Source organism: Panthera tigris, chromosome F2, assembly GCF_018350195.1.
Source record: "Panthera tigris isolate Pti1 chromosome F2, P.tigris_Pti1_mat1.1, whole genome shotgun sequence".
NCBI classification, from domain to species: domain Eukaryota; kingdom Metazoa; phylum Chordata; class Mammalia; order Carnivora; family Felidae; genus Panthera; species Panthera tigris.
In genome coordinates, this window is record NC_056676.1 from 81,014,041 (window position 1) to 81,038,702 (window position 24,662).

Consider the following 24,662-nt stretch of genomic DNA (forward strand, 5'->3'; position numbering starts at 1 on the left):
TGAAGTCAGATCAGGCCCTGCCCCCACTCGTCCCAGGACCCCTCCCAGACGCTGTCCCCTCCCTCCAGGACCCCACCCCGAGTGCCAGGTCCCCCCCTCCTGCCGTATGCCCCCACCCTGTCTCAGCACCAACTGCCCCGGCCTGGGAGGGACTTGACCTGTCCTCCACCGTGGCTATGTGACCTGGGGCCTGACACCAGCGTGCCCCAAGCCTGCCCGGGTCTCTGCCTGCCTGCGCCTGCCTTGGTGCAAGGAGCCTCGGAGGGGAGGGGCCTCTGAGCCATTTATCCGAGGCCTCGTTGGGGGTCAGGTAGGTAGTTAATGAGGATAAGGGAGCCTCGTCTGGCCAGAAAGGCCTTGTGAGCCGCCTGGGGACGGGGCGTGGAGAGGCAGGGGGACAGCGCGCACTGGCAGGGGCAGGGGCCATCCACAATGGCAGCCCGGGCCTCCTGCCCAGCTCTGCCCTGCGACGCGGCCGGGAGAAGCGAGGCCAGGCCGGTGTCCTCATAGCCGGCACAGCCCTCTGGCTGGCAGGGCCTTTCCCGACGCCCGGGGCGTGGATGGAGCAGTTCGAGTCGGAGATGTTCTAGAAGACGCCTCCTGCTTCCCACCTGGCCCGGGCTCCCTGACGGCCCTGGGGGTCCCCCCCTTTGGAGCCCCAGAGCTCCACAGCAGCCCTGTTCGAGAACCCCATGGGTGAACACTTCCAGGCCATCTTCCAGCCCTGGCAGTCCGTTGAAGGCCCGCTTCGGGGCCTCAGTCTCGGGGCGCCGCCGCCTGAAAGGGCTCTGAGCTCTGCCCTGACCTGCCCTCACCGCACACTCACCCCTGCACTTGCCACCCCAGTGTCCAGGCCGGAAGTGTCCCCTCCACATCCCATACCCCAGCTGGCCACTGGGGCCTCTCTGCCCTATCTCCTGAGCATCTTCCCCCTCCCTCCCCACGACCACCCCCTGCCCCACCGTGCCTCCCCCCGAGGCCCACTCCCCCCACCATGGGCCGCCCGGGCTGCCCTCGTTAGGGACCCTTCTGATTGGAGCGCTGTCCTGCTTCTGACCCAGCTGCCACCTCTGTCCTGCCACGCGGGGCGCTGCAGGGGGGCCTCCGCCCCCAGCAGGTGCTCTGGTTGTGGAGTGAGCCAGTGACCAGGAGGGCTGGCCGGGAGACATGCCAGGAGGACCTCAGCGTGGCCTGGGACGGGAGCAGGCTTAGGTCCAGTTCTGCCCGCCCCAGGGCAGTGCTGGGCGGTGCAGAGGGCACCAGCTCTGACTGGCAGACTTGGGTTTGGATCCTGGCTCTGGCGTTCAGCACCTACCAGCCCCCACCAAGACACGGCTCCTCTGTGGTCCCAAATACGCCATCTGCAAAATGGAGCCCTAACAGGTGCCCCTGGGGTTGCTGCTGTACAGATGCGACGGCCTGGCACAGGACGGGGCTCACCAGAATGCCGAGTCCTCCTGGAGGCGCGGAAGGCGGGGGCCGTGCTCTCCCCCGCAGCCCCACGGCTGACCGTTCTCCAGAGGGGCTGGCTGAGGCCCTGGAGAACTTCTCGTGCCCGGCACAGGCCCTCAGTTGTTGGTGCTTGTGTACGTCACCTCCTGTACCTGCTCCTGGCCCCCCAGGTCCCCCAGAACCAGCCCCTCTTCCGAGCGTCCCCCCTTCCCTCTCCACCACCGTCCCCTGCACCAGCCTGCCTCCCTTACCTCCCCCCGAGGCCCCGAGGGAGTGTCCGGGCTGGAGAGGGGACACAGGTGATGTGGGCCCTCACGTGGGTCATTTCAGACCACGCAGGCCCCCTGGGGGTAGTGATGGGGCGCAGCAAGGTGAGCATTAAGCTGGGATCAGTGCCGACATTGTTCTGGGACTGGGGCTAAGTCCCCTGGACCCTCTGGGCATTAGGGAGAGTCTGTCCCAGGGCCGGGGACTGGCTTCCACATTAGGTCCCAGCCCGGGACTTGGGTGGGGGGGTGCAAGTGGGGCTCAGATGAGGTTTTGGAACACACGGCCTGCTCAGCCCTGCCCACAGGTGCCAGGATGAGAAGTTTGGGAATTCCCTCCTCAGGGCACCTGAATGTCTGCCACTAAAGAGCCCTGGGGGGCCGGGTTTGGCCCAGCTTCCCCCTGGTGACCCAGAACCTCACTCTCGCCTCCTCTCCCCTCCTCCTCCTTGCCTCCTGCCCCAAACATGGGTAAACCCCCAGGTCTAGATCTTACTCTCTTGCTGAGACAGTGAGGCTTCTCCCCCATTATACAGATGAGGAAACTGAGGCTAGGGGGTGAGGACTGCCTGAGGCTACATAGCCATGAAGGGGCTGCCAGTCCTCTCAGGGCCCAAGGCCACCTGTGCCCAGCTCCCTGATCCACCAAGAGCCCACGCAGGAAGGACGCTGGGCAGCAGGAAGTGGCGAGTCCCTGGGGGCAGGCGGCCGTCATGTGCAAGGTCTGCATAGTGGAGGCCACGGGCACCAGGAGGCCCAGCAGCTGGCGGGTGGGGGGGGGGGGGGGTTGGGGGGGGGCTGCTGTCTTCCTCACCCACCGGCTCAGCGGCTGCATGGGGCCGGCGCCTGGCCCAGCTAGGAGCCCAGGGATGGTTGGGGAAAGTGAGGCCCGGAAGCAGAAGGAACCCACCGGGGTCCACATGGTGGCAGGTCCAACAGGGGCATCGTCCTTTTCTGAGCCCTGGGTGGCTCCGCTGTGTCCCTGCTCCAATGGGCTGGCAGCTGCGTCCCCTTCCCCCAGGAGTGAGGGGGCGACACACAGCCGGCACCTTCTCTCCCAGAGCAGGGGAGGGGACCCACCGGCACAAGGCTGGGGCCGTGAAGGGGTTCAGGTGTGGGTTTTCCCGCCTCTCACTGTGACCTCCTGCGAGCCACTTACCCTCTCAGCCCCGGTGTCCTCATCGTGAAGTGGAGGGGTGGGTCACAGTGCCGGCCTCACAAAGAAGGGGTGAGGGAAGGGGTTAGCGTAGGCCGAGGCCTGGATGTGTGCGGTTCTGGGTGACTCCATGCCCAGCCCTGCCTTCCTAGAGCCGCGGGCCCAGGGGCCAGTGGGTCCCAGAGGGGGAGGAAGACTGCCTGAGAGGCGGCAGTGACCCCCATCACACTGTCACAGGGTCTGCACTCCCACTGCCGGGAGATGGCCGGAATGACCTCTCCCCTTCCCCTTCTGTGATGATTGCACTCTCCTCCCTGACTGGCAGGGACTGGGGAGGAGGAAGGGCACAGAGAGAGGAGACCGATGAGGGAGACGGCCAGGAGAGAGCGCCCAGCCCCCCACCACAGGGCCAGGGAGAGACACAGAGGCCCAGGGGCCGAGTGGCCGCCGTGGCCATGATGACGTGAGCAAGCAGGCAGCCCCGGGACCCGCAGGGGCCAGTCTGAGCCGGGCGGGCCCGGCCCAGGCCTCCGGGGCCCCGGGCCCCGGCGGGGGGCTGCCCACCGCTCCCTGCTCAGGCCAGGTGGAGGAGGAGGCCACCGTCCCCCTGCAGGTGGACACGTTGGCGGGTTGCAGGCACGGCCCCCCAGTGCCCAGAGTCCCAGCCTCCCCGGGGCAGGGGACGGGGTGGGGGTGGGGGGGGGGGCTTGGCCTCACACGGTCCCTCTTCTCCTCTTCTTCCAGCTGCTGCTGAGGGCCCCAGGCCAGCGTCGGGGCCCTGAACCTTAGGTCGTCCGGAGCCTTCTCCCGCCCCCGCTCGGAGCCCCCGCCCCCGGCTCCCGCCAGCCCAGCCCCGCCGTCGCCGGACCCTGGCATGTCAAGGCCTGGCCTGCGCCTGCCTGCCCAGCCCGCGGAACCCCGGCGGCCCCGCGAGCTAGGATGAGGGGCCAGGCCGCCGCCCCGGGGCCCCTCCGGACCCTCTGCCCGTCGCTGCTGCTGCTGCTGCTGCTGCTGCTGGGGCGCTGGGCGCGGGCGGCCGCGGGGGCGGACGCGGGGCCCGGGGCCGAGCCGTGCGCCACGCTGGTGCAGGGCAAGTTCTTCGGGTACTTCCAGGCGGCCGCCGTGTTCCCGGCCAACGCCTCGCGCTGCTCCTGGACCCTGCGCAACCCGGACCCGCGGCGCTACACGCTCTACATGAAGGTGGCCAAGGCGCCCGCGCCCTGCGGCGGCCCCGGCCGCGTCCGCACCTACCAGTTCGACTCCTTCCTGGAGTCCACCCGCACCTACCTGGGCGTGGAGAGCTTCGACGAGGTGCTGCAGCTCTGCGACCCCTCGGCGCCCCTGGCCTTCCTGCAGGCCAGCAAGCAGTTCCTGCAGATGCTGCGCCAGCAGCCGCCCCGCGAGCCGGGCCCCGGGCTGCCGGCCGCGCCCCAGAGCCCCGGCGACGACTTCTCCGTGGAGTACCTGGTCGTGGGCAACCGCAGCCCCAGCCGGGCCGCCTGCCAGATGCTGTGCCGCTGGCTGGACGCCTGTCTGGCCGGCAGCCGCAGCTCCCACCCCTGCGGCATCATGCAGACCCCCTGTGCCTGCCTGGCCGGCGACACCGGCGACCCTGCCTCTGGCTCCCTGACCCCCCGAGGGGACGTCTGCCTGAGGGACGGCGTGGCCGGTGGCCCCGAGAACTGCCTCACCAGCCTGACCCAGGATCGGGGCGGGGACGGCGTGCCAGGTGAGTGGCCGGGTGGGAGAGGGCTGGCCCTCTGGGCAGAGGGCGGTGGGAGAGGGTCCTCTCTGCGGGGGGCTGCCCCGGCCACCTGCCCCTGGGCAGCCCCCTCCCCCCCCGGGGAAGCCAAGCGCTGAGGGCAGGCGACCTGAGGTGTTCGCCACGGGCCCCGGAGGCGCGTGCTGAGCGTCAGTGAAGGACCGAACCGAACCGCGGATGAAGGAGCTTTAACTCCTGGCTGGGGGAGGGGCCTCCCGTTGTGGCAGGCAGACGACGCTATTGGGCCAGTAGGCCCGTGGCCGGGGTCTGCGGGGGCCCCTCGGGCTGCGGGCCGCGTGGAGAACTGGGCCGGGTGGGCCCTTTGGAGTTGCGGCCAGGGGACGAGGTTTGGGGATCGCGTGCGTTTCGGCGGCACAGATCATTCACCCAGCAGCTGGTTACCGCGCTCGCAAGGTGTCCAGGCGCCAGGGACACGCCGTGACAAAAAACAACCACAAAGACCCGCTGTTGTGAGGCTGCGGCCGGGGGGAGGGGAAGGTGCCAGGCAGCAACAGGGGAGGGCGTCTTGGGAAACGGCGCAGGGGAAGGGTCCCCGGGGGGGTGGGGCCTCTGTTTCGCCTGGAGGTCAGGGTCACCTGCACCAGGGGACCGTGTTCAAGATTCTGGGAGGGGTGCACGTGAGCGCCGTGGGGGTGGGAAGGGCAGTGAAGGCCCAGGACGGGCAGGGCAGAGGCCGGAAGTGGATGGTGCTGGGGTGCCCGGCACAGCTGTCGGGGCGTCCTGTGTGACTGTCGGCCCTCGGAGAGATGGGGCCCGAGCGGAGGACGTGGCGAGGCGGACGGAGGTGGGTGGGGCTCGGTGGGCAGTGGGCAGGAGGTCAGTCCTGTGTGCGCTTGGTGGTCGAGAACCCCTGGCAGGCTGCCCGGGGTTTCCTGGGCGCCCCTGGGAGGCTGGAGCAGCCGGGGGCAGCCCACCTCAGACCTCGGGGCTGCCAGCGGAATCCAGGTGCTGGGCGTCCAGGGACCAGGCCTGGCTGGGTGTTCCACGCTGGGTGGGTCACTGCGGGGCCGGGTGACGTTCTCTGGGGCTCTTAGCCAACGAGGTCAACGCCCTACTCGGAACAGAGTCTTTAAAGGCAGAAAAGAGGCCCCAAGGGGTTACAGGGGAAGCCAGTTACCCTGGAACACGGTTCCAATCATGGTCCCGGCTGTAGATTCCAGAAACCTCCGTGAAGCCGTGAGCATAACTGGAGAGGAGCAGGGGAAGGGGGCAGGCCAGCGCCTCTCCAGTGGCCTCAGGAGGAGGCAGGCACAGCCCCCGGGGGCAGGGGCAGACGGGGTGTTCAGGAATCCGGCAGAAAGCCGGATAGGGTAGGAGTCTGGAAGGCCTGATCCGTGGGCTGGGCAAATGTAGGTCGCTGTGACCTTGGCTTGGGCAGCTTCTGAGGCGTGGCAGGATGGGAGTGGTCCTCAGGGGACCCGGAGGAGCGGAGCGGCCGGGCAGCGGCTGGTTTGGGAGGTGGGAGGACCAGCGAGGGCCGGGTCACCCCCCGCGGCCATTTCCCCCCTGAAGGACTGCCGTGCCACATGGGGTATGACGGCCCCAGGGCCCGGCACCTGTGCAAAAGAGCTGGTCTCTGTTAGCATCGAGGGGCTTGAAGCAGAAGAGTGACACAGGCTGATGGTCCTAGGCTGTAAATGCAGAAGAGCGTTGGAACTGGGCAGGGGGAGCCGGGGATGGGGAGGCAGCCGGGCTGGCACCCAGGAGGGAGCTGACGCTGGCCTGGGTGGGGCAGGGCAGCAGCAGGGTGGGAGGAGGCCGGTCCGGGGGGGGGGGATTGGAGCAGGATTTGGGGAAGGAGGTGGCTAGATACCCCACCCCCACCCCCCCAGATTCCCAGCTAGGAATGAGGACATCAGCCGGGTTGGGGAAGCACTGGGTGGAGACACAGTGGGGAGGAAGATCCAGAGGTCAGAGTGGACTTCAGCGTGGGATGCCCGGGGGTCTCCCAGGTGGGGCTGCATCTGAGTGGGGCACTCTGGGGCCTGGAGCGCAGGGCCGGGTCAGCCTGACCCGAGCACACTGTGAGTCCTGGGCCACTCCCAGCAGCTGTCAGCCCCTCAGGCCCCTTGTCTTTAAAACGGAAACAGCAAAACTAATCCTTCCTGGATGGCACGAGGAGTGACACCTAGGTGCAAGTGCGTCTGAGCCAAAACGACGGCAGCGATGCGGCCGGGGCCTCGGGTTCATCACGAGGTGGGAGGCAGAGGGCTCGGGGGCAAAGAGGCAGACAGGAGGAGGAGGGCGCTTGGGGCGGGGGCGGGGGGGGGGCTTGCACACAGATTCCGGGAAAGGGAACGTTGGGAGGTGGTGCTCAGAGGACGGTAGGAAGGTGTGAGTGCACGCGTGTGTTTTGCGCCGGGCTCTGCGCAGGGCCCATTTCAGCGCTTTTGACAAAGCTCAGCGCGGGGGGCTGCGTGGCAGGGGCTGGCGGTCTTGTGGAAGGCGATGTGGACTGTGTGTGGGCTGGGACTGCCTGCCACGTGGACGGGGCGGCGGGGGGCTCCTCTGCACTGGGCAAGGTGGGCCAGACGGTGGTCACCCGGGCCCAGAGATAGCTCGGACCCCAGTGCCTGTCCCCGGATCCAGAGGGCCCTGATACTTCTGGGACCTTGGGAGTAAAAATCATCTTAGTAGTGTTAACAGCAGCCACGTCTTGAGGGTTTCCTCTGTGCCGGGAGCATCCACATATTAACGAGGTTGCTCCCTCTAGCAGCCGGTCAGATAGGCCCACCAAAGCACCCTCCTGCCCCAGGGCCTTTGCACTGGCTGTCCCCTCTGCCCGGAACACTCTTCCCCAGATCCCCTCGGGGCTCCCTCCCTCAAGTCCTTGCTCAGACATCACCTTCTCAACAAACCCTGACCGTGCTGTGTAAAATGGCAGCAGCCGGAGACCCCTTTCCGCCCCCATACACTGTGTCCCTTTCTCTGTCCACAGCGCACTGAGAATTTCCTCTATTTGTTAGGTCCGCGCCCCCTTCTCTGTCCCTGCCGGGTTGTAAGCACCACAAGGGCAGGGTGTGTGCCGTGGTCACCCACGTAACCCCCGGCACGTGGAACAGCACCGGGCACGCAGCAGGCACCTGATGAGCGCTGGCGAATTGGAATAAGGCACAGAGATGTTGAGGCAGCAGCCAGGGTCACACGGCTTGGAAGGGGTAGGCTGACGTCAGAGCCGGCTTATGGCTTCCTGGTGGTCCGCCCGGGGGCTTCGCCCACAATAATCTCTTCCGGGAGGGCCGCGTGCGCACGTGTGGGGGCGCTTGGACCAGGAGGTACAGCGATCACTCAAGGCCTGCGGCCGAGCTGGGCAGGTGCCAGACCCCGGATCTCGTCTGCTGAGCCTGGTGCCCAGGGAGCTTCGCCCCCTCACGCTGGCCAGGGGAGGCTGGGACAGGCACGTCCTCTCCATCTGCACCCCAAGAAGGCGGTGCACGGCTGAGCTGCGAGCGAGCAGGCGGCCTGGCCAGCCCGTGGCCCATTTTCAGCCCTCCCCCAGCCTGGCCTGTCCAAACACCACATGGCCACGTCACGCCTCCGACCCAGTGAGCGTTCCTCAGGCCAGAGCGACTGTCCCCTCTCCTCCCTGCCGCCGGCCGGCTGCCCGCCTGGCCACCCCTTTCCGGGGTCTCTCAGGCAGGGCCGGCTCCCGTGTCCCGTGCCCCCGTCTCTTTCCCGTAGTCTCTCTCTGCGCTTTTCCACCTCTGGTGAGATGGGGCCGTTTCTCTCAAGGGCTGTTTTAAATATTCATGTTTTAATTAAAGAATTTTATTGCAGAAGCGACATGTAAGATAATGAAAGAGTGGCATCCTGGGGGCTGGGAGCAAGCGTGTGTGTGTGTGTGTCCGTGTCCCTGTGTGTGTCCCTGTGTTCGCGTGTGTGTGCGCCCCGCCTCCGTGTGCCCGCGCAGGCCGGGGCTGCCGGGCTGGAACGGGAGTGGGGTCCAGGCGTGCAGGTCCGGGGCCGTGTGCGGGCGCCGGAAGACTGAGGAGCCAGACCCGCCCGAGGCCACGCGGCCCTGCCTCCAGGCCTGTCACGCTCAGCTGGGGTGGCCCCTGCCGTGGCACACACGACCCCTGCAGGGCGCGGGAGTTGTCCCAACCCTCAGTTCGGTCCGCCCCAACTTCCCTTGGGAAGAAGCGTCTGGAGCCCCTCTCTGGGGTCCACAGGCTACAGAAGGAGGCTGGGTGTGGGATTCGGGTGCAAGAATGGGGTCTCCAGATGTCTCTGGAGGTCGGGGGGTGGCAGGGACAGTGCACAAGGGCCAGTTGATAAAACTCCGGGAAAACCAGGTTTCAGGCCCCGCCGTAGACAATGCCCATTCCAGATGGAACAGCAGGACGAGCCCCCCTGAGGCCAGAGCCCCCCCCCCATGCTCCCCCCACGCTCCCCAGGCCCAGGATGCCAGGGATGGGATGCCTAGCGGTACGGCCCTGCTTGGGTCCCATGTCCCGGAAAGATGGCGAGACGGGGGTCAGTCGGACTCGGGAGTGTGTCCAGGCCACGCAGCGCCAAAGGGCAGAGCTGGGGCTCGGCCACCAGGCTTTTCACAGGACACCCTCCCCGGGACAGGGGACGCCTGCCTGACCGCGAGAGGGAAGCAACGAGAAAGCATGTAACCCTGCAGCTGCGGCCAAGCCGGCCACCTAGGCAAGCCTCAGCTTCCCTTCTGTGATCCGGGTTGAGACGAACCGGGTCTGTGCGAGGCTAAAGGAGGTGGTGCCTCTAGCGCACGTGCTTGGAGGAGCCCTCCTGTCCTTACCCGGGGAGTGGCCCGTGGGCACGGCTCTCAGCCCCGTCCTGAGGCCTGACGGCACCTGCCGCAGTGCGGTGGGCTGCTGGCCCCTCGGGCCCTCGCAGGGGGAGCTGTGGGCCCCACTGGAGGATCAGTTCAGTGTCGGGCCGTGTGCGGTGAGGGGCCGGTGGACGGGGGTTGGGTTGGGGAGGGGCATCAGAGAGATGTCTTGTCCCCCGTGGTCCCCATTTGCACATCCACGCGAGGGTCGGAGAGGAGGAGCCTGGGTGCCCCTGGATGGGCCCTAACTTGGTGGGGGGGGGGGCAGGGGCCTCCCAGGGAGCTGGACTGCGCGGTGGGCCCCTGGGGAGCCCTGCAGGTGCCATTGCCTGGGGCTGACCCCACGTGCCGGACTGGGGAGCCCTCTGCTGGAGGAGACGGGAAGTACACGGGCCGCCTGCCTGGGGAACCCGGAAGTCGGCGCGGCCCAGCTGGGGGAGCGCCCCCATCCCCAGCCGAGACTGGGGAGACCACAGCCTCCAGGCTGGGGCACCGGGGTGGGAAGGAGGCCGGGAGCCCCCTCGCCGGCCCTCTCTCCTGGGTGGCCAGGCTGCCTGGCGGCCATTAATTGGCCCCATTCATCCTTTAATGAGATGGAAATGAGGCTTTGAGACAGAGGGGCATTGAGTGGGGAAGAATGGGGGCTTCTTTCCGCGCCTGGAGGGGCAGCCCACCCCCCCAGCTTTGCCCACTCCTCCGCTGCCCCTGGAAGCCCACTCAGCCCAGGAACGCCGTGGCCACCCAGCGCTGAGGGGCCAGGAGTGCTTGCACGGGGACTCCTGTCGCGGACGTGTTCGCTCAACAAACATCATCAGCCGTGTGTGGGGACCCACGTTAAAAATAAAAATGACAACAAAAATAGCAGCTTCCATGTCCTGAGTGTTCATTAGCGGTGAGGGTATGGCCAAGGTTGGGGACCAGTGTGTGACGGGGACCAGGTCTCAAACGTGATGGGGGAGCAGGGATCCTGTGCCCGGGATCACAAGTTAATCTGTCATGAGGATCAAGGCTCAGTGTGTGATCAGGGCCAGGAATCAGTGTGGGACCAGGATCAGAGCTAGATCTGGGGCCAGTCTGTCCTCTGAGCCGGTGGCCCCCCCTCCCCAGCCTCTCCCGGTGCACCCCCTCCTCCTCACCCCCTCTCCCCCCATCCTCACCACCTGGGTCACCAAGGTAACCAGCCCTGAAATAGTGGGTGCTTTGGCAGCTGAGGCCTAACCTGAGTCTATCCTGAAAGACTGAGCTCTGCAGCAGTTGCCATGGGAACCGAGTGGCATCCTCCAATTAGCCTGGCTTGGACACCCTCTCTCTCCCACCCACTGCCAGTTTCCACGTCACTCAGGCTTCCTTGTGGGGGCTGGGCTGGGGCAGCCAGGAGGGACAGGCAGGACACGCCCCCTGACCCTGAGACCAGGCCCGGCCCCCTGAACTCCAGCGCTCTCTGTTCCTTTGGGTCCGCGGTTCGGGACGGGATGGCTTCAGCAGGTGACAGCACTGAGGCCTGGAGCCTTGGGTTGGGGCTCGTGGTCAGTCCTGGCAGGCGGCCTTCATCTGGAGGCACAGGGGGGCTTTTGGAGGCTGATTATGGGCTCAGTTCCGGCCCCTCTCCTGGTCCAGGGAGGTAGCTTGGCCTCCTCGTCCGGCCCGCCCAGCGGCGGGGGCGTGAGGCTGCCGAGACCCCCGCGTGCGGGCCAGATGTCCGGTCAGCCTCCGCTGTCCGACCTGAGCCGCTCACCCGCGTGCCTGCGGAGGCCATGCTGGGGGCTCCCCACCCCTCTCCCAGGGCCCCCCAGCCCCACCTCTCTGGAGTCCTCACAGGAGATTTGCAGTTTGAGAGGAAGTGGCATTGAGGTACTATCCTCCGTATTTATGGTTCTTACCCAGCACTTGAGACCCTGGCTCCGTCCACGTTCCGAGGCTCAGGCTCCCTCCAGGCAGACCCTCCGGCGGTGGCCTCGCCCTAGCCCCCCCGGCAGCCCAGACCGTCCCTCTTTGACCCTCAGTTTCCTCCGCCGTAAATGGGCTGCAAGTTGCCTCCCAGCTGGGCTGGGATTCAAGGCTCCTTGTGCTGAGGCACCTGTCATAGACAGAGCCCACGGGGCAGGGGAGGGGCAGAGGCAGGGGCAGAGTTCCCCACCCAGGAGGTCCGTCCCCTGGGGGGAACTGGCCACAGTAGCTGGGGGAAGAGCAACCTTTCTTGCAGGGTCCAACAGCCTGGCTCAATTCCCATTTGTCTCTTCCTCGCTGGGGGGGTTGCTGGGGGCGCGGGCACCTCTCCACTTCTGCCGGGCCTTGGTTTTCGCATATGAACAATGAGACCCACGAAGTGTCCCTTGTGGGAATTCAGTGACCGATGAGAGCATCTGTCCCAGACCCCAAGAAGGGGCTCAAACCAGGCCCCTCTGCCCCCTAGGGCAAGGCACCACGAAAAACGCAGCCCTGCACCCACCGTGTGGCCCTGGAGAGCGACTTCCTAGGCCCCCCCCCCCCACAGCACATCTGGGAGCCCCGTGTTACGGTGTATAAGCCCCAGCGAGCAGGGTCCGTGCCTGCCCGCTGAGGGGCAGTGGCTAAGGTCTGAGCCAGCCCCTCGGGCTCGGTCCCTGTGGTCTGGATGCATTAGCTGACCTGCTTTCCCCTTCCATCCAGCACCGACATGCCCGCGTGCCCTGGAGGACAAGAGGCTTAACCGCTGTGTGCCCTTGGCAGGTGTGGCCTGCCTCTCTGGGCCCAGGGGGACGCGGTGCCCTCGGCCTGTGCCTCCCATGTGTTTGCCCCTGGCTCCCCCTGCTGGTCGGTTCCCATTCCAGGCACACAGACCACGAGGAGGTGGCCGGCACCTTAAAAGTGGCCGTCTAGGGAACGGATCGGCACCCGACAAGTTTGCTACAAATCAAAGTGGGTTCTCAGTCAACTCTGACCCCAGCGTCTGCCCACTCCCTCCCTCTCTGAGCCCTTGTGGGCCATTTAGCCCCCCTACTGTCCTCAGATGAGATGCATGAGGCCAGGGTGGGATGGACTGGACCATCCCGGGGTCAGCCGGGAGGGGGGCGGCGGGGCACCGCATAAACCTGGTCTTTCCACTCCCGCCCCGCCCTGAGCCCCTGTTCTGGGGCCCGTCCTCTGGGGTCTCCCGCAGGCCTCATTCTCTCCCCATGTGGCAGGGCCTACTTCCCTAAGCCACAGATAAAACCAGACTCCAAGAGGCACCTGGGGCCCTTCTGACAGGCCAAGTGTGACCTGCCCTTGGCCAGCCCGACTGCCCTGCTCTAGCCTCAGGCAAGCAGGCAGGGTGGGGTGGGGTGGGGCAGCGGCCCAGCCCGAGTGCAGGTTCCGGTGCTGGGCTTTGGCAATGTCCTCTCCCTGGCCACTTCGTAAGTGGGTGTGAGGTCAGGGTGCCCGCCCACAGGAGGTGCTTGGGGAAGCTGGTTACCCTTATTGAGCGTGCTCTGATCCTGCTTCGCTGAGGGTGAGGGGGCCCTGGCGCCCCTGAAGACAAACGAGATGGCGGTGGCCACAGTCCAGTGCAGTGGGGGCGTCTGGGCCCCTTAAGCATGGCCTTTGGACAGAAGCAGCCCCCTCCTCAGCCCATCAATGCAGCCTCCACACTCCGCCCGCCCCTCGGCGGCCCCCAGTGCTTGGAGGCTCTCCTGCCCAGTGCCCTTAGCGCACTAGGGCCACCAGGGGGCTCAGCCCCGCAGGGAAATGAGGTCCTGAGTTTTGTGGGGGACAGGGCGAAGACGAAGGAGGCTCATGACAGAGGCTGAAAGGGGGCGGCTGGGGTCGGAGCAGGGGGTAGCTGGAGGGGTGTGGAGGGCTTTGTCCCCAGGGTCCCTCAGCAGCCAGAGGCCAGCCAGGTCAGGTCTGGGGGAGCCTTGCCCCAGTGCGGCCACCAGCTATGGGACATTGGTCTCCTCTGGTGTCCCTGCGCGGGGTGAGGGAAAGAGCACACAGGTCGTGGCCAGGGGTGGGGGCCTCAGGGAACACTGTACTAAGGACCATGGGGAGGGATCCAACAGGGCTTGAAGGTGTGTGTCCAGGAAGGAGGGCCCCTGCTGCCCTAGGGCCTATCACCAGAAGCTTATAAGGCAGCCATTGGGGTGGCAGGGGTGTCATTCATTCATTCATTCATTCTTCAGACACCCCTGGGGCTCCAGCTCTGTGTCCAGCCCCTACATTGGGGACCTGGGTTCAAAGCCAGTAGAGACCCTGGCACAGGTACCTGAACACAGAGAGCTGGAGAGCAGAGGCCTGGCACCCCAGAGGGACACCAGGCCCCCAAGGCCATCCCCCCAGAGCAGACCCTTACCCCAGCACCTCTGCCCCTCCTTGTCCCTGCCTGCCTCTGCTTCACAGGCCATGATGGCCTGTCTAGGCCTGGACTCGCCTCCTAGCCCTGCCTCCACAGCCGGGGACTTGCTGGCTTCATACCTGCGGGTGGTCCGTGCTGGGGGAGGGCAGGGGGTGGTGGCCTGTGCCCAAGGTTCCCGCCCAGCAGACACTCCCAGAGGTCACTCCCTGAAAGACACCCCAGCCCTTTGTCCCACCCCTGGCCCTGACCCCCGCCCTCTGATTCCTCCCAGGTGGTTGGAAGCTGTGGTCCCTTTGGGGCGAGTGCACGCGGGACTGCGGGGGAGGCCTGCAGACGCGGACGCGCACCTGCCTGCCGGCTCCCGGCACCGAGGGCGGTGGCTGCGAGGGGGTGCTGGAGGAGGGCCGTCTGTGCAACCGCAAGGCCTGCGGCCGTGAGTGCGCGGACGCGCGGGCGGGTTGGGCTGGGTAGGCCGGGTGGAGGGAGGGGGCCCGCGGGGGGAGCAGGTGAGGGAGGAGACCGGGGCGGGGCCAGGTGAGAGAAGGGAGGGCCCCGGGGCGGGGCCCGGGGAGGGAGGGAGCCGGGGGCGGGGCTAGGAGAGAGGAAGGTGGGGGGCCGGGGCGGGGCCAGGGCAGGGGAGGGGGGGACTCGGGGCGTGGCCAGGGGAGAAACCCGTGGAGGAGGGAGGAGCCCGGGGCGGGGCCAGGAGTAGGGAGGGAGTGGGTCCGGGGCGGGGCCAGGGGACGGACGCGCGGGGTGGGGGGTGCCTGGGGAGGATCCCGGGAAGGAGGGAGGAGTCCGGGGCGGGGCCAAGGGAGGGGAGGGTGGAGACCGGGGCGGGGTGGGACCAGGTAGCGGAAACCCCCAGGGCAAGGTCGGGTGGGGGTGGGGCCTTGGCCTGAAAGAGGAGGGGCGGGGCCAGGAAGGTGGAGCCTAGCCAGGGGCGGGGCCGAGGCCCGGAGCAGGCAGGGCCAGGACCAGGGAGCTAAAGGCCCAGGAGGAGGGGTGGGACCTGCCCCGCCCCACCCCGCCCCACCCCGCCCGGAGTTAGGAGGGAACTGGGTGGAGATTTCTTCGGATCCGAGCGGATTGGGAATTTTGGGGTGTTCCGGGAGGGCTGATTGTGGGGTTGCCCCTTTCTCCCCCACCCGAGGAGCCCTGGCCAGACCTGCTGGCCCCAGCCTTATCCTGACTCCAGAATGAATTTCTGTAATAAGGCTCTAATGTCTTTATGCATATTTTAGTCGCTTCCATAACGTTAAATCAAGTTATAATGAGACTGTCATTTTTCGGGTGGTTTATTCCCTGACGAAACTTTCCTGGAGAGAGGAGCTCATCTCAAGAACCTGGGGAGGGCTCTGGGGTGTCGGGAGGCCAGGCCACGGGAGACAGGGGCGCTGGTGGGACGCTGAGCAGGAGAGGGCAGCAGCCGCTGGGACTAGCAGTCCTGCAGGTGGACCCCAGGGGGAAGAGAGGGACGGGGTACAGGAAGGGGGAGAGGGGAGCCACAGGAAGGGGTCTCATGGTGACCAAACAGGGGCTGGTGTCAGGCCGGGGTTTCCTGGCTCTAGCTTTCCCAGCTGTCCAGTGGAGCCAAATAGCCCTGGTGTGGCAAGCCTGGCCAGGGACTGAAGGCCACAGGGCCCAGGGCGCCTCTCTCGCATTCTGGGGTCGGTGCTGCAGGCTGTGGCCTGGACACTGACCCGAGCCGCTCCTGCAGCAGCGGGTGGCACCAGCTCCCGGAGCCAGTCCCTGCGGTCCACGGATGCCCGGCGGCGCGAGGAGCTGGGGGATGAGCTGCAGCACTTCGGGTTCCCGTCCCCACAGACAGGTGAGCCGCGGGATGGGCCGTTTTAGTTGGACTAAGACACCGTAAAGTGGGGAAGGTTGGTTTCGGGGACTGGGTCTTTGGGCAGATACTGTACGTTATTAGTTGCTGCTAATTCTAAGTAATAACGTTGACAACTGACCATTAGGCCAACCTCTTGGGTGCCAGGCCCTTGTCGGCTTTCGGAGATTGGTGTGAGGCGAAGGGGTCTGTTTGGGGCTGGATCCCGCGGACCCAGAGAGGGCACGAGCCGCCCCCAGGGGTTTTCAGCCTTTTAGGGGACACGGCGAGTCCCGCAGGTCAGCCCGGGTTGGAATCCCAGGGCCTTAGGAGCCTGGCTGCGGTGCCCGCTGCCCAGCGCGGCGGCCCTGCTCCTGGGGGTCTGAGCGCAGCCTCAGCACAGAGGCAGCCGCAGGCCTGCGAGGATGTCGGTCTGGGCCCGCAGGCGACCCCGCGGCCGAGGAGTGGTCCCCGTGGAGCGTGTGCTCCAGCACCTGCGGCGAGGGCTGGCAGACCCGCACGCGCTTCTGCGTGTCCTCCTCCTACAGCACGCAGTGCAGCGGGCCTCTCCGCGAGCAGCGGCTGTGCAACAACTCGGCGGTGTGTCCAGGTGGGCCAGGGAGGGGGCGGGGCGGCGGGGGGGTGGAGCAGCTGGGAGGGGGCGGGGCGGAGGGGGAGGAGCAGCTGGGAGGGGGCGGGGCGGAGGAGGAGCTGGGAGGGGGCGGGGCGGCTGGGGGAGGAGCAGCTGGGAGGGGGCGGGGCGGCGGGGGAGGAGCAGCTGGGAGGAGGCGGGGCGGGGGGGAGGAGCAGCTGGGAAGGGGCGGGGAGGAGGCGGGGCGGGGGGGAGGAGCAGCTGGGAAGGGGCGGGGAGGGGGTGGAGCAGCTGGGAGGGGGCGGGGCGGCGGGGGGAGGAGCAGCTGGGAGGGGGCGGGGAGGAGGCGGGGCGCGGGGAGGAGCAGCTGGGAAGGGGCGGGGAGGGGGTGGAGCAGCTGGGAGGGGGCGGGGCGGCGGGGGGAGGAGCAGCGGGGAGGAGGCGGGGCGCGGGGAGGAGCAGCTGGGAAGGGGCGGGGAGGGGGTGGAGCAGCTGGGAGGGGGCGGGGCGGGATGGAGCAGCTGGGAGGGGGCGGGGCGGGTGGGGGAGGAGCAGCTGGGAGGGGGCGGGGCGGCGGGGCAGCCGCGTCCCTCCTGGGGCTGCTGAGCCCAGCGGCGGGCGCCCTCCGGTCCCCTCCGCAGTGCACGGCGCCTGGGATGAGTGGTCGCCTTGGAGCCTCTGCTCCAGCACCTGCGGCCGCGGCTTCCGGGACCGGACGCGCACCTGCCGGCCCCCCCAGTTTGGAGGCAACCCCTGTGAGGGCCCTGAGAAGCAAACCAAGTTCTGCAACATTGCCCTGTGTCCTGGTAGGTGAGAGAAGGGGGAGCTGGGCGGGGGGCTGGGCAGCGGGGAAGGGCCCATTGGACCACTGGCGCAGGTCACAGGGCCGGGTCACGGGAGTCCAAGGCCAGCTTGCTGGGTTGCTTAGAGGTTGGAGACCCTAGGGGATTCTCACTCACGTGTCATGGGCGTTGGGATGGTGTCCCCCCACCCCCACCCCGTGTGGTCACGCTCATGCTCCAGGCTTCATGACGGTGTGGTGGGCCCCAGAGGTGTTCACACCTATGACCCAGAATGCATGGTGGAGTGGTAGGCCCCTAGGGGTGTTCACACTTGTGCCCCAGGCTTGGTGTGGGGTGAGACCACGGGGGCATTCTTACCCGTGGCCCAGGCTGGGCGGGGGGGGGGGGTGGCGGGCGGGCCCCCGGAGTCACACCTGCGGCCCAGGCTGGACGTGGGGCCCTGGGTATTCACGCTGGCTTCCTGTCCCCTTCCTCCCCCGGGCCGGGCAGTGGACGGAAACTGGAACGAGTGGTCAAGCTGGAGCACCTGCTCTGCCAGCTGCTCGCAGGGCCGGCAGCAGCGCACCCGGGAGTGCAACGGGCCTTCCTACGGGGGCGCCGAGTGCCAGGGCCACTGGGTGGAGACTCGAGACTGCTTCCTGCAGCAGTGCCCAGGTCGGGGTCCCGCCCCGGGGCCTGCGGGTGGGGGGCCTGAAGGGCGTGAGCCACGGGGGTGTGGGGGTCCGTGGGACACGGGGGTGGCCGTGGGGACTGGTACACGGGAGGCGCTTGTGTTCCTCTGCGCCAAGCTGAGCTCCGGTTCCGCTCCCTCGGTCTCCATTTCTCTTCTCCTCATGGCTTCCTGCTCTGGACCCCTGGTTCCCCGTGACTCCTGGACCTGTCCCCGCCTGGTCGCCATCCGTGTGCCCTCATGCCTGGCCGTGCCCTGCAGTGGATGGGAAGTGGCAGACCTGGGCATCGTGGGGCGGCTGCAGCGTGACGTGTGGGGGCGGCACGCAGCGAAGGGAGCGCCTCTGCTCCGGTCCGTTCTTCGGGGGAGCAGCGTGCCAGGGCCCGCAGGATGAGTACCGGCAGTGCAGTGCCCAGCGGTGCCCTGGTGAGGGTCCTCCTGCCCTGCGGCGGGGCTCTGGGGGAGGGGCACCCCGGCGACTGGGTGGGCTTGGGGCTTCGCTTTGCCGGGAACAACCCCGGACGGCAGATGTTCCGGAGGGGTCTTGACCTCCGTGAGCCTGCCGCCCCGCTCACGGCCCCGCTCCCCGCGCCCTCCCGCACCCACTGCCTCCGGCCCCTGGCAGAACCCCACGAGATCTGCGACGAGGACAACTTCGGCACCGTGATCTGGAAGGAGACTCCGGCAGGAGAGGTGGCCGCGGTCCGGTGTCCCCGCAATGCCACAGGTGAGGGACTCCCGTCCCACCCTCAGAGATAACACGCGAGGCCCTGAGGGGCCCCTGCAGGCCGTGCCCAGGCAGCTCCATTGGCACACGGAAGCCAGGATGGCCCGGCCAGGAGCCACGCCGCCGGCTGTGGTGTCCAGAGCGCTCACCCAGAGACGGCACCCGCACCCACTGCACATCGTGCCCCTCGCCGGTGCCCGGTTACGGGTGGGAAACTGAGGCGCAGAGAAGTTACCGCACTTGCCCTGGGCTTGCTGGGCCAATACGTGGGAAGCCAGCAGCCTTAACCCCATGCGTTCTTGTGGAGGGTTTGGGGGGGTGTGTGGAAAAGCGGGGCGTGCTCCCAGGGGAAGGGGCTTAGCGCCCTGAGGGGTTGGCGGTCTTTCCCCTCTTGTTTGAAGGAGCGCGGCACTTTGCGTACCCTTGTGTGCCGTGTGACGGTTAGGAAGTGCCGTGACCTCTCTGAGCCTCCCTCTTCTCTCTACAAAAGGAGGGTGTTTGGGGCTCTCCCTACAGGGCTGTCATAAGCGAGCGGTAGAGGGGTCCACACGGGGCGGGGGCAGCGGTGGAGGCGACGGTGGGGTCCCCTTCCCGCTTCGTGTGCATGTTCCTGGTAGCCTATTCAAATTCACAGAAGCAAAGAAAACACAGGTCCCGGGGGCGTGACCTCTGGCCTTTTGCCTGCCCCCATGACCTTGTTCCCCCTCGTGATCCCGCACCACGCTGTGGGACAGGGGTCCCTTCCCACCCAGTGAGTGGCTCCTGCCAGGTGACAGGGTCATGACAGTTCTTTGGGGCCATCACTATTGGACACGCAGCCATGCCCAGGTCCCTGGCCACTTCCTGGGAGTAAGTTCTGGGTCACAACTGATGCCAGGTGCCCCCTCAGTGTCGACGGGCCATCAGGGCCTTCCGAGGCCTCTAGCGCTCTGCGGGTGACGCTGGGCAGGGACCCAGGCCGTTGGCTCTCCGGGGTCTCTGGGTTGGGGGGGGGGCTGCAGGAGAGGCCCCGCCCCCGCTCTGCCCCCGTGCACGTGGGGTCCCGGGCACCTGACTTCAGGAGCCGCTGCTACCTGTGTGGAAGGAAAGGAACAGGGAGGCCGGGCCGCGTGCTGGCCCTGCTCTCCGTGGAAGGCCGTGGGCGAGTCCCTGCTTCCGGGGCGGGAGGGGCGTGTGCCGGGGGGCCGCGGATGGGCCCCCTGCGCTGGAGGCAGAGATGACCCACTTCTCTCCAGGCCTCATCCTGCGACGCTGTGAGCTGGACGAGGAAGGCATCGCCTACTGGGAGCCCCCCACCTACATCCGCTGCGTCTCCATCGACTACCGGAACATCCAGATGATGGTGAGGGTGGCCGCTGGGGTCTCCTGCCCTGGCCGGCACTCCGCTGCCCTTTAACCCCAGACGTGGCCCCGTGGCCCCCGTGGCTTGCCCCGCGGACGCGAGTCAGCTGGGGCCACGGGCTGGGGGCTGCAGAGGGCCCGGGCGTGGGGGTCCTCGGTACCTGCCCCGGGCGGATCCTGCAGACTCGTGGCACCCGCCCTCCATCTCCCCAGACCCGGGAGCACCTGGCGAAGGCTCAGCGTGGGCTGCCCGGGGAGGGGGTCTCCGAGGTCATCCAGACACTGGTGGAGATCTCCCAGGACGGGACCAGCTACAGCGGGGACCTCCTCTCCACCATCGACGTCCTGAGGAACATGACGGAGATCTTCCGGAGGGCGTACTATAGCCCCACCCCCGGGGACGCGCAGGTGGGGCCCCCGAGGGCAGCCCCGGGGAGGACGAAGGGGGAGCGCCCCGACCTGGCCCCCTGCAGAGCCCCGACCCCACTCACGCTCTGAGCCACATTCCGGCGCTTTTTCTCGGCTCACTGGCCCTTCTTCCTCTTCTTTCCAGAACTTTGTGCAGATCATCAGCAACCTGCTGGCAGAGGAGAACCGGGACAAGTGGGAGGAGGCCCAGCTGGTACGGATGCCAGTCTGGGCCCCACGGTCACGGCAGCAGGGTGGGCACGGGCGTGTCTCCTCCCTCCCTGGGGCCCGGGCTAGCGGGGCGGAGAGTGGTGGCCTGGGTTCCCGTCCCAGCACGGCCTCTGCACCGGCATGACTTTGAGGAAGCTGATTCCCGCCCAGCTTCCGTCTCCCCATCCGCCAGGGGACGGTAGCTCACCTCGTGGGCTCGGTGGCGGGCGTGGGAAAACGTGTGGGCCACGTGGCGCAAGTCAGGGCCACCGGGACAGGGTCAGCCTCCCTTCCTCCTGGACTGACCCCGGGACAGTAGTCAGCGCGGGGGGCGTGAGTGTCCGGGGACCCCTCCGGTTTCCCTGGGCTGGACCCCTGCCTGCCAGCACGGCAGCCCCCTCCCCCGGGCTCAAGGTTCCACTCCACAGAACGGTGCCGGTGCTCAGAAGTGCTGGGTGCTCAGAGGTGCTGGTGCAGAGGTGCTGGGTGCTCGGACGCCCCGCTCTGCTTCCAGAGTCGGGTCCGGAGCGTCCGGGCACCGGGAAAGGAGCACCGGGACCCCGGAGAGGGGGCCACCGATGCGGGAGCGAATGGACGGGAGGGTGTGACCCGGGCCGGGCGCGGGGTGTTCCGGGACACCCTCATTTTGCTCTGGGCCCCCCGCCACCCCCCCCCCGGTCCCCAGATGGGCCCCAACGCCAAGGAGCTCTTCCGGCTGGTGGAGGACTTTGTGGACGTCATCGGCTTCCGCATGAAGGACTTGCGGGACGCGTACCAGGTCACAGACAACCTGGGTGAGCCCCGGCCCTCCCGCCTGCGTCCCCTCGTCTACGGGGACGGGCCCGGCAGCCTCCCTGCGGCCCTCACGCAGGCGGCCCCGCGCCCCTGACCGCCTGAGGGGTATCGGGAGCTGTGCTCGCAGCCGCAGCCGTGCCCGTCGTCACCCCTCACGCCTCACACCTGCACACCCCTACGCGCCTCACACCCCACACGCCTCACACGCACGCGCCTCGTATCCACATGCCCACATACCTTATGCACCCCAACCCCCACGCACCTCGTATACCTACACACCCCATACTCCATGGACTGCGCACTCAGAGAGTGGGCCCCATCTGTCCCCACGTCCTCATGGAGGGAAGACGCCCTGGTCCCCAGAGTTGGCCCCACAGGCGAAGGAGGGCCCAGGCAGGTAGCCAGGCCTGGAGGGGCACGGGCGCGCGGGCAGGGGGCCCCATGTGAACAAAGGCACGGACGGAGGTGTGAACTGGCCGCGGGGGTGGGTGTCTGTCGGGGGACGGGCCCGGAGGTGGGCGAAGGCCCAGGCGTCCGGGCGCCGTGGCGGAGGCCGTTGGCCCCGGAGGCCCTCCCCCTTCACCCCACACCCGCCGAAGGCAGCTCCGCGCGGGCCCGACCCGGCCCCGGGGTGCGGGGTGAGGGGAGCGGGAGTCCACCCGACACCAGTGGGCCGGGGTGAAGGGGACTTGGAGACACCGGGACCCCCCCACCCCCGTCCCGGGTGTGCCATGCGGCCCCCAGGGATGCCCTGTGAGGTGGGGTCTCTTCCTACCCCTCCTGTAGAGCCCGTAGGGAGGGGACCCGGGCTCCAGCCTCCCAGGGAAGAAGGGGGGCCCCTAGGGGACCCGGCCCCCCGGGCACCCCTTCGTGGCTGCAGGCCTGACTGCAGAAGCCGCCTTCGACCCCTCCCGGGGCCCTGGGGGCCACATCCAAGCCTGGGTCCTCACAGTGGCGGGGGGCTCCCGCTGGGGCGGGAGGTGGGGGCTGTGTGAGGGCTCGGACAAGGCGGGAAAGCTGCCCCTGTTGGTGCCCGCTCTGAGCCGGGAGCTCCCCAGGGCCAAGGCCCCTGTCGTGTAACTGCCCTCCGCCTCTGTCCGTCCGTCCCCATGTCTCTGGCCGTCCCCTCCGCCCAGTCCTCAGCATCCACAAGCTCCCGGCCAGCGGAGCCACAGACATCAGCTTCCCCATGAAGGGCTGGCGGGCCACGGGCGACTGGGCCAAGGTGCCGGAGGACAGGGTCACCGTGTCCAAGAGTGTCTTCTCCACGGGGCTGGCAGGTGAGGGGCCCCAGGCTGCGGGAGGGGCCCTTACGGGAGACTCACCTCCCCCCCCCCCACCCCGGGAGGTTCCTTCTGGAGTCTGGCCTGCCACCTCAAGGACCAGGCCAGTGGTCGTTTCCTCTCCGTGTTCCTGAGGTCGCACCTCCTCCGGGAAGCCCTCCCTGCCCTTCCTGCATTTGGAGGCTCCCAGACAACCTTTGCTGAATGGACCAGGGACCTTCACCGCAGGGAGGGGAGGGGTCCGCCTGGAGGCGCACAGCTGCCACTCTGGCTCCTGGGACGGGAGGCCCGCCCTGCCCGCCCCCCCCCCCAGCCCTCGGGGGTCACTTAGAGGGACCTAGGCAGCCACCCCAGCTCTCCGACTGCAGCGCTGTGCGCGTGATGGGGGTGGACATGACCCAGGAGCCCGGGCCTCCGCCTGGGGACACACGCTTCCCTCGCCGGAGCAAGGTCCAGGCGGGGGCGGCCGGGAGAGGTGACCGCGGCGCCCTCTTCCAGAGGCCGACGACTCATCTGTGTTCGTGGTGGGCACCGTGCTCTACAGAAACCTGGGCAGCTTCCTGGCCCTGCAGAGGTGGGGGGCCCAGCCTGGGAGGGATGGGCCGAGAGAGGGGTGCGGGCCTGCGGGGGGCGTTCCGGGGTGGGCCTGGGTCTCGGGGAAGGCTCGCTGACGCGGCCTGCTGGCTCTGCCCCAGGAACACGACTGTGTTGAACTCCAAGGTCATCTCGGTGACCGTGAAGCCCCCGCCTCGCTCCCTGCTCACGCCCTTGGAGATCGAGTTTGCCCACGTGTATAACGTGAGTGCCCTTGACGCGTGTACATCTGTGTACGCGTGCCTGATTCCTCCCACCTGATCCCAGGGGGATCCCACGGCCTCCTTGGGTCTCCTGTCTGCCTCGCGGGAGAGCCGCTTTGATCCCCGAACGAGGGAGGAGAAATTGCAGCTCAGAGACGTATAGCGATTTGCCCAGGCTCACACAGCGAGCTTGTGTGGGAGACAGGTTTCAGTCCTCTCCTGCAGCCCTGCTCTTTCCCACTGTGTGGCCTTGGGCAAGTTGCTCAACCTCTCTGTGCCTGGGCTCTCTCCCTTATCAGATGTGAGCTAGAGGCTTGGCTGAGAACCGAGCAATTACCACCAGTGCTTAGAGCACACCACCCCTCACGAGGGCCCCGGACCCTGCCGCTCTCACCTCCGTGGTCCCAGTGCTGGCACGCCAGGCCCGCAGGACAGGCGCGTTTGCTCGTTCCTGCTCGCTTACCCCTCAGGGCCCCTGGGAAGGGGTCTCCCTCTTCCACCATTTGTATTAAGCTGGGCTGGCCGCCTGGGCACCCAGAGACGGGCCGCAGCCATTGCTGCCGGGAGCTGCTCAGAGAGGGGACAAGAGCTGCTCAAGGCCATGCAGCTGGGCTTGGGGGCTGGGCCAGTCCCTTCCCCACTCTGGGCCTCAGTGTCCTCCTCCTCAAACTCCGCCTCTTGGGGCAATCGCACAGTCCCAGCACCCGCCTACCATGCCTGGGGTGGGTCCCAGCCGTGACCTTGGGTGGGGCCTGGAGGGTGGGCACATGACCCTGACTCCTCTCTCTCCCCCAGGGCACCACCAACCAGACCTGTATCCTGTGGGACGAGACAGATGTGTAAGTTCACGTGGACGTTGTGGCCTGGGGGGGCCTCCAGGGTGGACCGGGGCCGGGGGGGGGGGGCGCTGACCCGCAGGGGAGGGCTGCGGTTTCAGGTTGGAGGCCGTGTCCTCCCGTCCGTCTGTCTTGAATGATCCCCCACTGCCCAGGTCTGGCTCTGAGGCAGCTTGGAGCCCCCCACCCCAGCCTGCCTCCCAGCCCTCCCAGGGAAGAGTTTGTGCAAAGGCCCCAGAGAGGGAGCAGCCTCCAGAGGAGGGTCAGAACTGGGGGCACATGGTGCGGGAGAGAGCTTGGTGGCTGGATCCCGGTGGGCCAGGTGAGCCTGGGGGCAGCTAGGCCTCCCCTGCTGGGGAGGGTATGGTCAGGAAGTTGGATGACACCGCCACCACCCGCCTCTCTCAGCCCTGGCACCACCTTCTCTTAGGCTCCCCTGCACCCCTGCCCTAGGCCGGCCAGGAGCATGAGTGTGTGCAGCCTGGTCCCCTGCGCCTGGGGGTATGTGCGGTGATCCCTTGTGCTCTGGGCGGTGTGGTGATAAATGTGTGTCCTGGGAGGTCAGGAAGCCTCCCGGAGGAGCTGACACTAAAGTAAGACAGGTTTGC

The 24,662-nt window shown here is 67.7% G+C and overlaps 1 protein-coding gene and 1 long non-coding RNA gene across 2 annotated transcripts in view; one reads left to right on the forward strand and one right to left on the reverse strand.

Moving 5' to 3' along the window:
- The first annotated feature begins 3,813 nt into the window (after positions 1 to 3,813).
- ADGRB1 (adhesion G protein-coupled receptor B1) overlaps positions 3,814 to 24,662 on the forward strand; it is a 66,454-nt gene continuing 45,605 nt past the window's right edge. Inside the window, exons 1-16 of the mRNA XM_042973196.1 lie at positions 3,814 to 4,603; positions 14,036 to 14,197; positions 15,485 to 15,595; positions 16,038 to 16,202; positions 16,826 to 16,990; positions 17,477 to 17,641; positions 17,919 to 18,083; positions 18,283 to 18,384; positions 19,620 to 19,726; positions 19,939 to 20,133; positions 20,279 to 20,347; positions 21,029 to 21,137; positions 22,275 to 22,418; positions 22,920 to 22,995; positions 23,117 to 23,219; positions 24,014 to 24,057. Of these exons, the coding sequence (XP_042829130.1) occupies positions 3,814 to 4,603; positions 14,036 to 14,197; positions 15,485 to 15,595; positions 16,038 to 16,202; positions 16,826 to 16,990; positions 17,477 to 17,641; positions 17,919 to 18,083; positions 18,283 to 18,384; positions 19,620 to 19,726; positions 19,939 to 20,133; positions 20,279 to 20,347; positions 21,029 to 21,137; positions 22,275 to 22,418; positions 22,920 to 22,995; positions 23,117 to 23,219; positions 24,014 to 24,057 (2,672 nt within the window). The remainder of the gene's footprint in view (positions 4,604 to 14,035; positions 14,198 to 15,484; positions 15,596 to 16,037; positions 16,203 to 16,825; positions 16,991 to 17,476; positions 17,642 to 17,918; positions 18,084 to 18,282; positions 18,385 to 19,619; positions 19,727 to 19,938; positions 20,134 to 20,278; positions 20,348 to 21,028; positions 21,138 to 22,274; positions 22,419 to 22,919; positions 22,996 to 23,116; positions 23,220 to 24,013; positions 24,058 to 24,662) is intronic.
- LOC122234963 lies at positions 15,047 to 16,081 on the reverse strand. Its single transcript, XR_006212977.1, has 2 exons — positions 15,735 to 16,081; positions 15,047 to 15,626 (listed from the first exon to the last, which is right to left on the reverse strand). It is a non-coding gene; the product is annotated as an uncharacterized LOC122234963 (long non-coding RNA).